The sequence below is a fragment of the Lacerta agilis genome, chromosome 7, assembly GCF_009819535.1.
Source record: "Lacerta agilis isolate rLacAgi1 chromosome 7, rLacAgi1.pri, whole genome shotgun sequence".
Taxonomy (NCBI): domain Eukaryota; kingdom Metazoa; phylum Chordata; class Lepidosauria; order Squamata; family Lacertidae; genus Lacerta; species Lacerta agilis.
Window position 1 is genome coordinate 30,757,985 of NC_046318.1, and position 14,584 is coordinate 30,772,568.

General features: G+C 41.5%; 1 protein-coding gene across 2 annotated transcripts in view; it reads left to right on the forward strand.

Annotated features, from left to right (window-relative positions):
- The window catches only part of SLC66A2 (solute carrier family 66 member 2), a 53,884-nt gene that overhangs the window by 22,635 nt on the left and 16,665 nt on the right, over positions 1-14,584 (forward strand). For both annotated transcript variants that reach the window (XM_033154757.1, XM_033154758.1), the window contains one exon: positions 12,256-12,472. In XM_033154757.1, coding sequence (XP_033010648.1) covers positions 12,256-12,472 — 217 coding nt within the window. The remainder of the gene's footprint in view (positions 1-12,255; positions 12,473-14,584) is intronic.

A 14,584-nucleotide genomic window follows, 5' to 3' on the forward strand; every position in this document is an offset into this window, starting at 1 on the left:
TTATGTCATATGGCTTAGGATCTAATGGATATCTGCTGAGCAGGGACATTCTCAGCACAACCAGGCTACCCCACCCCCTTGGCTCAGCTTGGGATACATTGGCATATTTCCCCCCCCCCTCCATTTGGCTGAGCCAAGCCCAGTGAATTTTAAGCCTTTACCTTTAAATTACCTTTAAATCCTTTAAAGCTACTGGAGTTCTGCTCTGGGTACCTCTGAATCTGACTCAGTGCCTTTACTGGGTCCCACAACCAGCTCCCACAGAGCTTGGGAACAGGGGTCAGAATTTGCGGAGTTCGTAAACCGAATTGTTCGTAAACAGGACTGTTCTTAAACCGAGGTGTGGTACCTCGGGTTAAGAACTTAATTCGTTCTGGAGGTCCGTTCTTAACCTGAAACTGTTCTTAACCTGAAGCACCACTTTAGCTAATGGGACCTCCCGCTGCCACTGTCGCTGCCGCCCAATTTGTTCTTATCCTGAAGCAAAGTTCTTAACCTGAAGCGTTATTTCTGGGTTAATGGAGTCTGTAACCTGAAACGTATGTAACCCGAGGTACCACTGCATAGAGAACAGTAGGTCCAGCCATCTCTGCTTTTCAGAGTCAAACACTGCCTGCTAATGTTATGACCATAGAACTTTTGTCTGTTTCTGTGTCAAGTGAACGGATGAAACAGTTGATAAGCTGAAGAACAGCCCCTTTTCTTTTTTCTTTTAAACCTGCCTGGCTTCTCTTCTAATTTTTCCCCTTTTCAAGCAAGCAAATAGATCAATAAAAGGGATCCGAGAAATCTCTCCTGAATAAAAATTCTTATTCATTATGAGAAAGCATTCGAAAACACATTAGTTGAGAATGCTATCCATAGAATTTGGGAGCTTAACTGTACTTTGTGTGGAAGTTTGTAGGGTATTTATTTCTATTTAAAATTTATTGAGAAACATGAACTTTTTCTTTTGACAGTTTTAATTGAGCTCTCAACGGTCTTCTGCCCTCTCCTGCTGCCGAATCCTGTATTTTTAACACACTCTTTGTGCTACCCAATTATTTTTCCGCTGACAGTGATGAGTATGCATCTTTCTTATTTTGCCAGGACTTCTTAACCTTGAAATCTCTTTTGATAGCACAAACCTTCTCCCTCTCCGCCAACTGTTAGAGAAACGGGATAAACACAAGTTCAGTCCTGCTGTGAAGGCTTTCTGAGCTTGCTGACTCGCTGAGGCTTAACCTCCTTATGTTTGCACAGGGTTTTTCCAACTTTGAGCTTCCTTTCTTTTGTCTAACTCATTACTGTTTAGGAGTCAATATTTTCTTTTCTTTGTAGGTGTTGCATCCAGATTTCATATCAGATCACAATAAAATATTTTACTAAGCACCTGGTACCACTTCTCCTAACAGCAAACTCAGGTGGCAAGTGCTGACTGGACTGTACCTAAAACTGGACTAAGAAAAGGAGGTTCTAGTATGTTTGGAAAAACTGAAAAGTAATGCTTAGCAAAAAAAAATTAAGGGAGGGCAGCTCCAAAGGAGGATGGTACATACTAGTGTTTGCAGAATGCATTGTGTCTTGGAATTAAAACCAGAAAACTGCATGGAGAGTTCCTGTCCATTTAGGTCCCCCCCCCAAAAAAAATCTGGTACAGTGGTACCTCTGGTTGTGAATGCCTCTGGTTGCGCACACTCTGGGTTACGAGCTCCGCTAAACTGGAAGTAGCCATTCCTGGTTGCGAACTTTGCCCCAGGATGTGAGTGGAAATTGCGCACCAGAGGCGCCATTAGCGAAAGTGTGCCTCATGTTACGAGTGGTTTCCGGTTATGAACAGACCTCTGGAATGGATTCCATTAGTAACCAGAGGTACCACTGTATTTGAAGCAATAGCATAAGAAGCAATAGCATAGGAAGCAAAGTGTCATAAACTTGACATGAGTCAACAGTGTGATGCAGCAGCTAAAAAAGCCAATGCAATTCTGGGCTGCATCAATAGGAGTATAGCATCTAGATCAAGGGAAGTAATAGTACCACTGTATTCGGCTCTGGTCAGGCCTCACCTGGAATACTGTGTCCAGTTCTGGGCACCACAGTTCAAGAAGGATAGTGACAAGCTGGAACGTGTCCAGAAGAGGGCAACCAAAATGGTCAAAGGCCTGGAAACGATGTCTTATGAGGCACGGCTTAGGGAGCTGGGTATGTTTAGCCTGGAGAAGAGAAGGTTAAGGGGTGATATGATAGCCATGTTCAAATATATAAAAGGATGTCATATAGAGGAGGGAGAAAGGTTGTTTTCTGCTGCTCCAGAGAAGCGGACACGGGGCAATGGATTAAAACTACAAGAAAGAAGATTCCACCTAAACATTAGGAAGAACTTCCTGACAGTAAGAGCTGTTCAACAGTGGAATTTGCTGCCAAGGAGTGTGGTGGAGTCTCCTTCTTTGGAGGTCTTTAAGCGGAGGCTTGACAGCCATCTGTCAGGAATGCTTTGATGGTGTTTCCTGCTTGGCAGGGGGTTGGACTGGATGGCCCTTGTGGTCTCTTCCAACTCTATGATTCTATGATTCTATATCCCTCAGCTGGGGTTTAGAATCTTTGTTGGTGGGCCTACCATGGCTGCAGATCTAGCAAACAGTTTATTCTTGCATGTCTCTTCAAGGCCACGAAAACATTTTGCAGGTAGTTGACCTTTGGAAGTAAGATCAGTTTCACATTTGAGGCCATACGACTTAGTCCTGCAGGCTGAAGCCTCGCTGCATTTCTGTACGGGCTGGACAGTTCACATATGTGCTGTTGCCCATATGACGTTCTATATTCAGTGTAGTAATTTAGAACAGATAATGCTATCAATAAACAAGCAGTCATATTTGTGCAATATCAATCAACTGAAGTTAAGCGCTAACTGACAGGCTAGTTTGTAAGATTGACTTCAGCTTAAAGATATAGTAACACATGTCATCACAGCATTGATGAATAATGCCCCAGTGCCCTCAGCTACAGTAAAGCCTGACTCTTGGGGATCATCTGTTCTTGGTTTGGTTTAATTGCCAGCATAATCGTTTACAGATCAGATTTAGCAACACTCTGGTCTAAGTTTGTTTGAGATACAACAGCCATTTTGTTCTCAAGTTCCCTTGCTGGGATAGAGGGAGGTTTTTTTTTTGTTTTTTGTTTAACATGGATTGAGATAAAGTTTTAGTTTTTTCTTTTTTCCTGATTTGACTCCTTTTCTTATTTTTGACTGAAGAAGAAGAAGAGTTGATATCCCGCTTTTCACTACCCAAAGGAGTCTCAAAGCGGCTAACATTCTCCTTTCCCTTCCTCCCCCACAACAAACACTCTGTGAGGTGAGTGGGGCTGAGAGACTTCAGAGAAGTGTGACTAGCCCAAGGTCACCCAGCAGCTGCATGTGGAGGAGTGGAGACGCGAACCCGGTTCCCCAGATAACGAGTCTACCGCTCTTAACCACTACACCAAACTGGCTCTTAACCACTACACCAAACTGGCTCTCTGACTGCTTTTCTTATTGCCTGATCTACAAATAAAAGTATCCCAATGAACTGCAAAAGCAGAGTTAGATGGCAGATTACAGCACTCACAGGGAAGACCTCAAGTCTCAGACAACCAGCACAAGAGCTGACGTCATCTCCCCCCCTCCATTTATTGATTTATATTTGGTTGTTGGTGCTGCTGTGCCTTGTTGATGTGCTAGAAATGTTAAATGATGGTAGGTTCAGAATACAAATACATCATTTTGTTTCTAACATTTTTTTTGCTGCTGCTTTAGAAACCTGGGTGTAAGTGCCTTTACAAAAAATACCCATTAAGCCATTTTCTGAGTGTAACTGGCTTTCAACGCCAAACTGCTTGTGAATTCATATTTTGTTGCTTCATGCATGCCTGAATTACAAAGATTGAATTACACAATAATCTGTTGAAGCTGTAAAGAGTTTCCATACAGACATGTAGAAAAAGGTGTTAAAATGGAGCTTTACCAGGTACTCTCTATCCATTTTTGGTTTTGGCATTTTTTAAAAAAATTACAGCTATATACAGAGTGGTTCCTAAGAAGGTAATGCTGCTGCCTCAGAATTTGAAATCTCTATAGCCCTGGTTTTAATTATTTGTATTCACTATTCCTGTCTTCATAACTCTGCACCTTTAAGGCTTTCTAAGGCATGAGAGCTGACACTAAGTGGAGCTCTCCATTAAAATTTAGGGAGCAATACTAAGCATTGGAAGCCAGCGTAATTTACAGCGCCTTACATTAAACTGGCATAAAGTACACCAGAGCCAAAATCTGTTTGGTAATGGGGCTACTGCTGGCTGAGGCAGCCGAAGCCTAGCAGGGAGGAAACAAGCCTTTAAAATAGAGTTTGACCCACACCATCCTTTTTGTTAGTGCACCTTCCTCAGGATTGCTGGGTTATGTGACCAAGCTGATCAATGTTAAGATCCAGAGTCAGTCTGCCTTGCCTTGTCCCTCCCCCTCCCCTTGAACACCCAATTTTCAGGGCTCACAGTCCCATAACTTCTGCTGGTTTTGCCCTGGCTAAATCAGGATGAGGGAGTTATGCTGGCATATTTAAAATAAGTATTTTAAAATTCAAATTTTGGGGTAGCATGGAAATACTGTTTTATCCATCTATACTTAGAAAATAAGGTAAAAAAATAGCTGTTGAGCATAGTTCTTGTATTTTTGCTTGTGTGCCATTGTATTTTCCGGCCATATTTGCCCCATTACTATAGACTTGAGCTCTACAATGACTGAGAGGAATAGCATGTTCTTTCGAACTGAGCAATTTTTTCCCCTCTTTTGTTGCTACAATCTACAGACTTGAGAAATCTTACTGGAATCTCATGCTGCATTTCTTTTAAACATACATACCTCAAAAGATATGTTGTTCAATATGGGAAGAATCTGGTGTGGAATCTACTATTACTGCAAAGTACTTTGCCTCTCAAGCAAAATGTGTTGTTTCTCAAGATTCAAACTTGATTGCTGCTGTCTTTTGGGAATGTTTTAGGCAGAGGAATGTGACTGTTTGTAATATACTCTTTTAATTTCCTTGTGAGATGGAATATCAGTGGTGATACATCCAATGTCAAGGCCTACATTGTGATCACTCCTCTCATCCTCCAATTTACTTCCATATGTGTCTGTATGTGTGCTTCTTTCTGTTTTCCATTTCATGCATCTGTCCCTTCATCAAAATACTGTACATGATTAACCAAATCAACTGCTCCTCATATGGTGATGAGGTTTCCAACAGTTTCCTCTTGCTTCAATTCTATAGGTGAGTTCATTGAAAAAATGTTTTGATGCCACACTTAATCCACATGGAAATAGTGTTGACCCCCCTCCCCTTTTTCATTTTTCTTGTACTGTATTTTCTTTGCTGGCCTCCTAATTCATGAGAATACATTTTGGAGAGATGATTTATAAATTAATATTTTTATAGCTTAAAAAAGAGGGAAAGATAAAAAGACAAATATTATATACTAATAATTTAGTAGTAGTAGAAGTAGTGGTAGCAGATTAGTAGTAATATTTCTGTACTTTAGTATTCAAAATTCTACCATATCTGGTACATTAGTACCAAATGTGGCAATGCTGCTTTAGACTCTGTCATAAAATAGTACTGAAGCGGTTGCCATGGTGATATAGAATGGGGAAATAGTGGGGTAAATATGACCCCACTTATACATTTAAGGGTTAAATCACACTAATAAAGTGATGCTATATTGAAAGTAAATGATATTATTCATTATACCACTACATTTCTCAACACTACATAATATTATGGATCATAATTTCATGATATATAGTTCATATATCATGAACTATGATATATAAAGCTCACACAAAACTAGCATTTAAGACCTTAAGGCAGAAATGTGGATGTGGAGTGTTGTAGGGCTACAGTAGTGAAGGATTTCCTGTGTAAATTCAAATACATTTAATACTTTGTTTTTTAGAGGAGCCAACTACTTAACTAATGATTTGCTCCTAAACAGGAGCTGAAAATTCTGAGAGTTGTTTTGCCCACTGTTTCCAGTTTATTTATACGAGACAAAATTAAGGGGGGTATATTTGCAGTGACACTGCTGGGATGTGACTAAAGCTGCTGCCTTCCTCTGTAGTAAAAGATTACATGCTGTAACTGATCTCCCTTTAATAATTTATTTTTTTTAATTGTCCAGTAGCACCTTAGAGACCAACTAAGTTTGTTCTGGATATAAGCTTTCGTGTGCATGCACACTTCTTCGTGTGTATCTGAAGAAGTGTGCATGCACACAAAAGCTTATACCCAGAACAAACTTAGTTGGTCTCTAAGGTGCTACTGGACAATTTTTTTTATTAATTTATTTCAACTGGATCAGACCAACACGGCTACCTACCTGAATCTGATCTCCCTTTGTTCAACTTTAAAACTGTTCTCCAGGCTTCACCATTCTTTCTGTCAGTCTCAGCTTTAGTTGTAAGCAAAAATTTAAATACTGTATAAGTAAAAATTGCAGCACCTAGCTGTGCTCACTTGACCAAAACAACAACAATGCTGCAAGAGCTCCCCTGCAAACTTTGCAGCTTGTTGCAAGTTGGCCAAAATAACTTGAGTTGTGCAACACTGTTTCTCAAGTTAACCAATAATTCCAATTTAACAACACTTTTTGTCAGGAAAAAGTCCAAATCAAAATACACAGAGATGAATAATGATCCAGTAAGTATAAATATTTCTGGTGGGGTTTTCTTTTGGTAGAGTGGGGTTTTTTGTTTTTGCTTTTATCAAGACCTTTACAAATATAATTTGAATCAGTGCAAATATCAACTATCTCCTGATTCTTAGGAGAGTTGTTTGGGAAAAAATAATTTTACCAGATGTAGCCAGCTCTTCATCTGTTGATGATACTGGGGGCAATGAGTTGCTTTGCCCTCCTTTGCTTGAAGGCGGGCTGATGTCAGTGCTGACACCCGCTGCCCTTCGCCAGCAGATGGCAGTCCCCTCAGTAGGTTGAGCACGTGACCTGCAGGAGACACTAGGCAAGCCCGTCTTCTCAAAATATCTTTCACTGGAACTTTAGTGTCGTCTCTCCCGATTGGCTGAAAGAAGTGGGGCACTTGGCAGAAGAGAAAGCGGGGGGGGGGGGGAGGTGTCCTGGCATTTTATGTAGGCTTGCACAAAATGTAAATACTAGTCTTCACACAATATATGCAAACGTTTTCTGAGGTCCCAGGGAATTTTTTGTTATTGGCCCCCTTTTTGACCCCGTGCAAGGGTACGATGTGCCCGTTGCACCTCCTGGGCCCTGGGCACTCTGCTCCTCTGCTACTCATGCTTCCACACTGTCAGGAACTAACCCATAGCCTGGTTTCGTGTGATGTCTAAATCTCGGTTGATGGTTTCCTTCTCTGCAACCAAGCCCTGAGCTTGTAACCAAGATTGATTGTCATACCACTCATGCTTTATTTGTGGGGAGCAAACCATGAGTCCAGGATTAGACGTAAGGTTAAGCCAGACCAGCTGCAGGAGTGGGGAGGAATACCCACAATTTCAGTAGCTTGCAGCAGCACGTTTAGTTTTAACGTGGCATATGAACCATGCCAATACGTGTGCTTTCAGTTGCTCCTTTTTGCAAGAAGGAAAGAGTGCTGTGGTAATTCTGTGCACGTGGCTGTGCAAAAAACATCCTGAATACACATTGGGGGGCTTATTTTACTTCACTGCAAACCAATGTCATCTTGACTTCATTTCAGTCTGTGTGTGATTCTTGGGAGGGCTTGTTGCCAGGTCATTTTGCACTACTCCCTCTCATCCCTAACCCCCCCCCCACTTCTTGCTATGTTGGAGATGTGACCCTGGATGGAACAGACACAGTAGTTTGCAGCTTTCTCATTTTATAAATGTGTGTGTGGTTTTCGGTTGAAGTGCCTAAAGCTCAAGAGCTTGCATGCTCTTATCAACTAAAATTGGTGCAAAGTCTTTTCTGCCTCTCTCATTGCACTTTTGAAAGGCCAGCTCACTGGTGAATTATATCAAACCTTCAGCAACATGAAACCATTTTACCGATATGGGTTGTTGTTGTTTTGTGTGTGTTGGGGGGGGGGAGAAATCAGGTGTTCATTTTCATATCAGTAGGAAAAAATACTATGATTCAGATTACTAATTCACCACACCTATATTACAGTATAGTATGGCCTGAAAAAGCAGCTCTTGCCGGCTCATATTGTGAATTAGCCCATAGTCTCTACTTCACACCACAAGGTGTTGGAGTAGAAGTGGCCCATAGAGGCAGGAGTGGGGTAACTGAGGAAGACTGAAGCAGGAAAAGTTAATGGTATTATGACTAACCTCAGAGTATTCAATATATATTAATTTAGCCCTGGCAATTGCCTATTTATTGATAGAGGAAGACAAGCCAAAAGTCAAGGTATGTAGAAGATTTGTGACTGGATCTCTTGACACTTTTCCAATGAAACACAGCCAAGGGAGGCTGCCAAGTGGACTGGAGCTGATGTACAGCTCAGACGATGAGGTTGGGCAAACTTCATGGTGCTTAGAAGATGTGAATAACGAGGAAGCAAGCTTGTGCTTTCTCACTCTACCCATTGGATGTGGTTGTCCCGTGCTCTTGTCCTCACCCCCATTTGGGGCTGGCTTTGGGCTTGAGGGGGTCTAGGGCAGTGGCTTTCCCTGTCAATGGTCCTAGAAGCCTTTTTTGGCTGGAATAGCAGTGCTCCAAGCTAGGGCTGGGCAATATATCAATATATTGTCCAAAACTGGTTTGAAGTCCATATTATTATATCAGTTTCATAATTATTTACCTGGTGATATAGTGTGAATCATGCTGTGTGCGTGTGTGTGTGTGTGCGCGTGTGCGCGCGCGTACACACACACACACACAGCAAAAATCACAGTGCAGGGAAAGCTGTGAAGCCAGCCAATGCCTCTACATCAGGCTTCCTCAAACTTGGCCCTCCAGATGTTTTGAGACTACAATTCCCATCATCCCTGACTACTGGTCCTACTAGCTAGGTATCATGGGAGTTGTAGGCCAAAAACATCTGGAGGGCCAAGGTTGAGGAAGCCTGTTCTACATAGTCCCATCCTTATTTCAGACATCGCGATATATTGGTATATTGTGATGTTTAGTTGGTGATATATCACGATGTTGAAAAACCGATATCACCCAGCCCTACTCCAAGCAAGAGTTGTTGGTTTCTCACAGTGTCCCAGAATAATGCAAAGCTGCAGGTATTGCTGTGAGTTAAAACAGAGCTTAGATCCAGCTGCCTCATGCTGTTCAGTGTTAGGAGGGTCGAGAGCAGGCATAGAAGTACGCTTTGCCAAGTGCTGTGGCCCTGGCACCTGCTCAAGAGTGCCAGGTGCTGGTGCTGGCCCTGCTGCTCCCCCCCCCCTCTCCAAATCAGTGTACATGCTTTGAGCTTTGAGGGCTCCCTCGCCAATCTTCTTCTCAACCTGCAGGTGCCAGGAGATGTTGCAGCGTGTAGATTAGGAGTAGAGCTGGCAAACATGATTCTGCTCCCGCCACACATTGGCTAATATATGGCGGAGGCTTTTGCTCAAGCTCCCCTTTGTGTAGAAGGAGTGAAGTTTTAATCGGCTTTTAAACTATTGATCACACGCACTAACCCATGGGATAGGATTTCAGCGCCACTCTGCCTTTTATTCCTTTTTAAAAATGTAAAGCGGATTGCCTCCCTTGCTTCTTTCGTTAGCGCAGCTTCCCTTTTTGGAAGCCGAAGTGCATGGCTTGCCGCCGTGTTTGATGAGCCCTGCTATCACAGACCACTTGGCAACAATTAAACTGGTACTCACGCCCTCAAGCCTGGTTTTCTGTTGCAAGCACATGGAATCTGGCACACTGCTTTCTGAAATATTGTTAGAGCAGATAGCCAGCTGGTAACTGGACTGTAATAGGGTAGGGAGTTTCATTATAGCTACTCTCTGAAAGTTAATGCTCATCTGTGTAGAACTTTGAAGGAGGAGGAAGAAACTCCTTCCATTTTTAATGTTCCGAGCAAATATTCCTTTCAGTATTGTCCTGTTGTCTTTTATTTCCTCTTGTTTGCCTGTTCTTCTTAGGAGATAGTGTACATCCAGACCTGCTTTGGGTTGTTCTTTTTGGTAGTGTGTACACAACTGCTGCTTTTAACCTGGTTCCTATAGAAAACAAGATCTTTTTGTTCTTTTTTATCTATTTTTACAGTATGCTTCAACACTCTTAAAATATTATCCTTCAAAATTAGTGAAATGTTTGGAGAACATCAAGCTATGTGTTAAAAGTTGTAACAGTGCAATTTATGGTCTTTCCTATGGACATTTTCTATGGACATCTATATCATTAAAAAGTTGTTAGCCATCATAGATGTAGAACTGAAAGGTTAAATAAACTGCTGCTAAACAATCACCCCAAATCTAGACTGATGCAGTCATTTAAAATATATTTTAAAGCCACAAAGGTATTGGGTGAATTTTGGAAGCAATGTTTCACAGGAGTGTCATTTGCTATATCATTTTATTTATACTTTTCCCAAGGCATTTAGAAGTAATTATTTCACCATGTAACGTGACTTATTTAGAACAGCTTTGCAGAATATTCAAACCCTATTGTTTGGGATGATTTAAAATACTAGTTTAGTTATCTGAGGAAAGATTAGCAACATTAGGGAGTGGTGGAGGAAATTCTGGAAAGCGGCATGACATTATTTACTTCTTCTTAGAAGAATGGGCTGGTGGTATCCGAAACTGAGGGAAAAAATTATTATGCACCAAAATAGACTTGCGTTTTTAAAAAATACAGCTGTTTAATTGCACCCTTAATAATGCATTTGACTGTTTTTAGCATGACTTTGATAACTGATTTGTCTCCAGTAAAGAACCTGGTAATATCTCCCTCTCATTCCAGTGTAACATGTGCACAAACCCACCAGTGTGCACTAGCTTTAGATACAATACTGGACCAAAGAAAATGAGGGTATGATTAGCATCCGCTTTCCATGTCTTAGTACCATGCAAATGTAAAACTCGCTCATATTCCCCCATACAGCAGGGATAGGAGGATCATTTCTGACCATTGGCTATTTGGGATGGGAGTGATGAGAGCTGGAGTCCCAAAACACCTGGAGGGCCACAGGTTCCCCCATTCCTGATAAAGAGAGTTGTATGAGCTGTACCTTCAAAGGGGACATATGCGTGTGAGCTGTACCATCATTGGGAGTGCATTCATCTCTTTGCAAAGGGTGTTTGTAAAATGTCCCAAACCAGATAAACCATGCTGACTGAAAAGTGTAAGTGAGACAATGTATGTGTGAATCAGCCTTGAGATTCTCAGACTTCTCTGTTGGTGGTCATTCATTCTGTGGCATGATCATGGTACTCTGTGGTAATATCTAAGTGCTTTATCAGCATGGCTTTTGTTTCAGTCTCTTCTTGTTTTTCTTAAATCAGGGATGGGTAACTTTTCCTCCAGAACTTTTCCTTCCAGGTTTGCATGCCAGTGGTGGGTGGGGCTAGAGGGAAAAAAAACTGGTTGTAGCAAGGGATGCATTAGGTTACATTCCAGGTATGCAAAAATCAGAGGTTTCTATACTTACACCTCTCCACCCATCCATCCATACAAGTGAGCAAGTCAGTAAATAAATAAGCAAGCAGGCAGGCAGGCATTATTATCACCGTACAAAAACAGACAAAAGCACTTGAAGAGGGCATGGAGCAGGGCCATTCATGGATGTGGCCTGGAAATAGAAGGGAAGGTAGAGAGGCCTGGAGGGCTGCATTCTAGGTAGATTTTGGAATCGGGCTGAAAGACTTTTCAGGAATAACGCAAAGTGTGTTTTGGCACTATGATCACCCTTTCCTGTGGTCTCATGTATACAGTTGCAACCTTCTCATGGTTAGTGGCAAATCATAGCAGCATGTGTCTGAACCCTATGTCATCTACCTAAATGTCCTTCATTCTGCTGCCCTGCAGTGTACCATGAACATATTCTAAGTTTTATCCATCACCACATGCTTGGTTTTTACTGCCTTCACCCTTCTTATCACTGCTTGTTACTAATGATTTTTTGCTAGTGGGTGTGTCAAATTCTCAAGTTTATCTCCCAGCTTAGTGTTTGTGCTGGTTTCTTTACATTGCTTGAGTATTCTAATATTACTTCCCCACCCGCTTATGTCCAAAGACTATTGATTGAATTGGTTGTTTTTGAGCTTTTGTTTGTTATTTATAAATATGAACATTGTCTTTCAGATTTTGACTTGAACTATTTCTGGCACTGGAACAAGTTTACAGATTATGTGCAATGTGTTCTGGCTTTCACTGGAGTCACAGGATACATCACTTACCTTTCTCTTGACTCAACTATCTTTGTTGAAACTCTGGGCTTCCTTGCCGTGTTCACTGAAGCCATGCTGGGCATCCCTCAGCTCTATCGTAACTATCAGAATAGGTCAACGGAAGGAATGAGGTAAGATGGTATGCATGTCTCTTAAAATACTTCAGTCACATTTCTGGCTCTGTTCACACATGTAATTATTTCTCATTGCTTCGGCAGCCTTCCCAGAACTACTTTGATTAAAATAGGAAAATAACACAACAACTCTCTGGGGAGGCGAGGGGGGAAAGCTGCTTGTAAAGGCGATTTTAAGCTGGAAATGGCAAACAGGGGAAAGGGCTGCAGAACTCTTCTGCCTCCACTTTCCTTTCTCTTATTGCCCCCTTTCTCTGAAGCAGCTTTTTCCTTTTCTAAAAGGGTCATTGGGTTATGGTAATTTAATATACCTATACCTTCACCCTTCTCCCCACCCTGGGGTTTCACATGTGTATATACCCATGCAGGACATCCATTTGAAAATCTCTGAGTCCATCAATGTCCAAATTCAACATTGCAATCAAACTTGCATTTGCCATAGTCTGATGGCCCCTTCAGAAAAGGAAAAAAGCTGCTTCCAGGAGGGGAGGGTTGATAAGGAGAAGCAAAGTGGAGTCACAGGATATGTGTAGCTTTTCTCTTGTTAGCCATTTCCAGCTTGAAATTGTTTTCCCAAGCAGTTTTAAGCCCACCACCACCCTGGGGTTTCAAGTGTATATATGTATCCATGCAAACACACACATTTGAAAATCTGAGTGCACCAGAGTCCAGTCCACCTAGCTGTTTTCTTCTCTACAGCTTCTGGAGTTTTTCTGAAATTCATGAGAAGGACAGGAAGGGAAATAAGCCAAAAGTTAAAAATGTGTGAAGTGTATGAGGAATAGTAACTGTCCTGGCCACTGATACTTGTACTGTAGGCCTGAGAAGCTTGCCAAGGGAGCTCAGATGGAGTATCTTCCAGTACCGTAATTTAATATACTTTTGGAATATATGCTAAGCAAATCCTGCATCACTTATAAACCAATTCCCCCGCCCCCACTTAGATCTGCATTGCAGTTGCTATTTAATAAGACTTTGGAGCTCATTTTGGGTGTAGAGTGTGTTGCAGAGCAGAGAATTTAGGCAGAGAAGTTATAATTCTATTAATGACCATTCTAATCTTGACGTCCAAGTACTAGAGCTCCCAGAATAGCACATTAGTAACATCTATCAAGTAAAGAATTGCTTAATTTCTATTCATCTCAGGACTTCAGTAAGTCTCCAGTCATTTCTTGTTATAAATGAGTATTTTAATGGAAGTTAATTGTTTTATAAGAGAGGATTCAATTTATCACTGGTAGTTAGATTATGTTTAATTTCTTTGACATCATCTGATTAAAAGAACTAGGAAATAAATGCATCATTTCAGAGTTCCCGGATGTTAACATATTGCAAGAATGTGACGTCTGAGAAAAGGAAAGATGATAGTTCATAAAATGGTATTGGTGTCCGAAACTGGGTATCTACCTCTAAAACTTCCTTTTCTTACCAAGTCTTCTTCATCTTTAACTTCTACCACACCCCCTTTAACCGTTCCTTACTCTTCCTTCATAACCATCATATCCTCACCTTCTGCCTTAGCCGCTACTCTTTACTATACTCTTTGCCAGCTCTTCAGTTTTTCCTCTGCTGCAGAGATGGGAAATCTGTGGCCCTCCCAGATGTTGTTGGGCTCCCCATCAGCCCCAGCCAGCATGGCCAGTGGTCAGAGATGCTGGGAGCTGGAGTCCAACAGCATATGGACGGCAATAGGTTCCCCATCCTTGTCTAACCATTTTACTCTATCTTCCAAAGTTACTTTGTTTTGTGTGTGTGCTAATCAGCTCACTCGTGACCATGTAGACTATTTTCCGAAACTCCGGAGATCCACTTCTTATTTACACTTTGGGCAACTCTATTGTGGCCATTTGTCCGGTGGTTTTTGTTTTGTTTTGCTTTGTCTTTTAAAAAAGCTGATTAAGATTTGAGCTCTACAAAGGTTAATGCAAGGCGAGGGCCTTTTCTTTCTTTTTTAATCACTTCAGGAATGTTCTTTCAAAGAAGAATTGCAAAGAACCAGCCTCATTTAATCACTAAATGCCACATTGGTGTTGATGAATGGATTGCAGTTATGAATGAGGTGCACCAGCAGAAGCCGATGAGTCATGGGTCTGAGAGGTTTTTTAATGG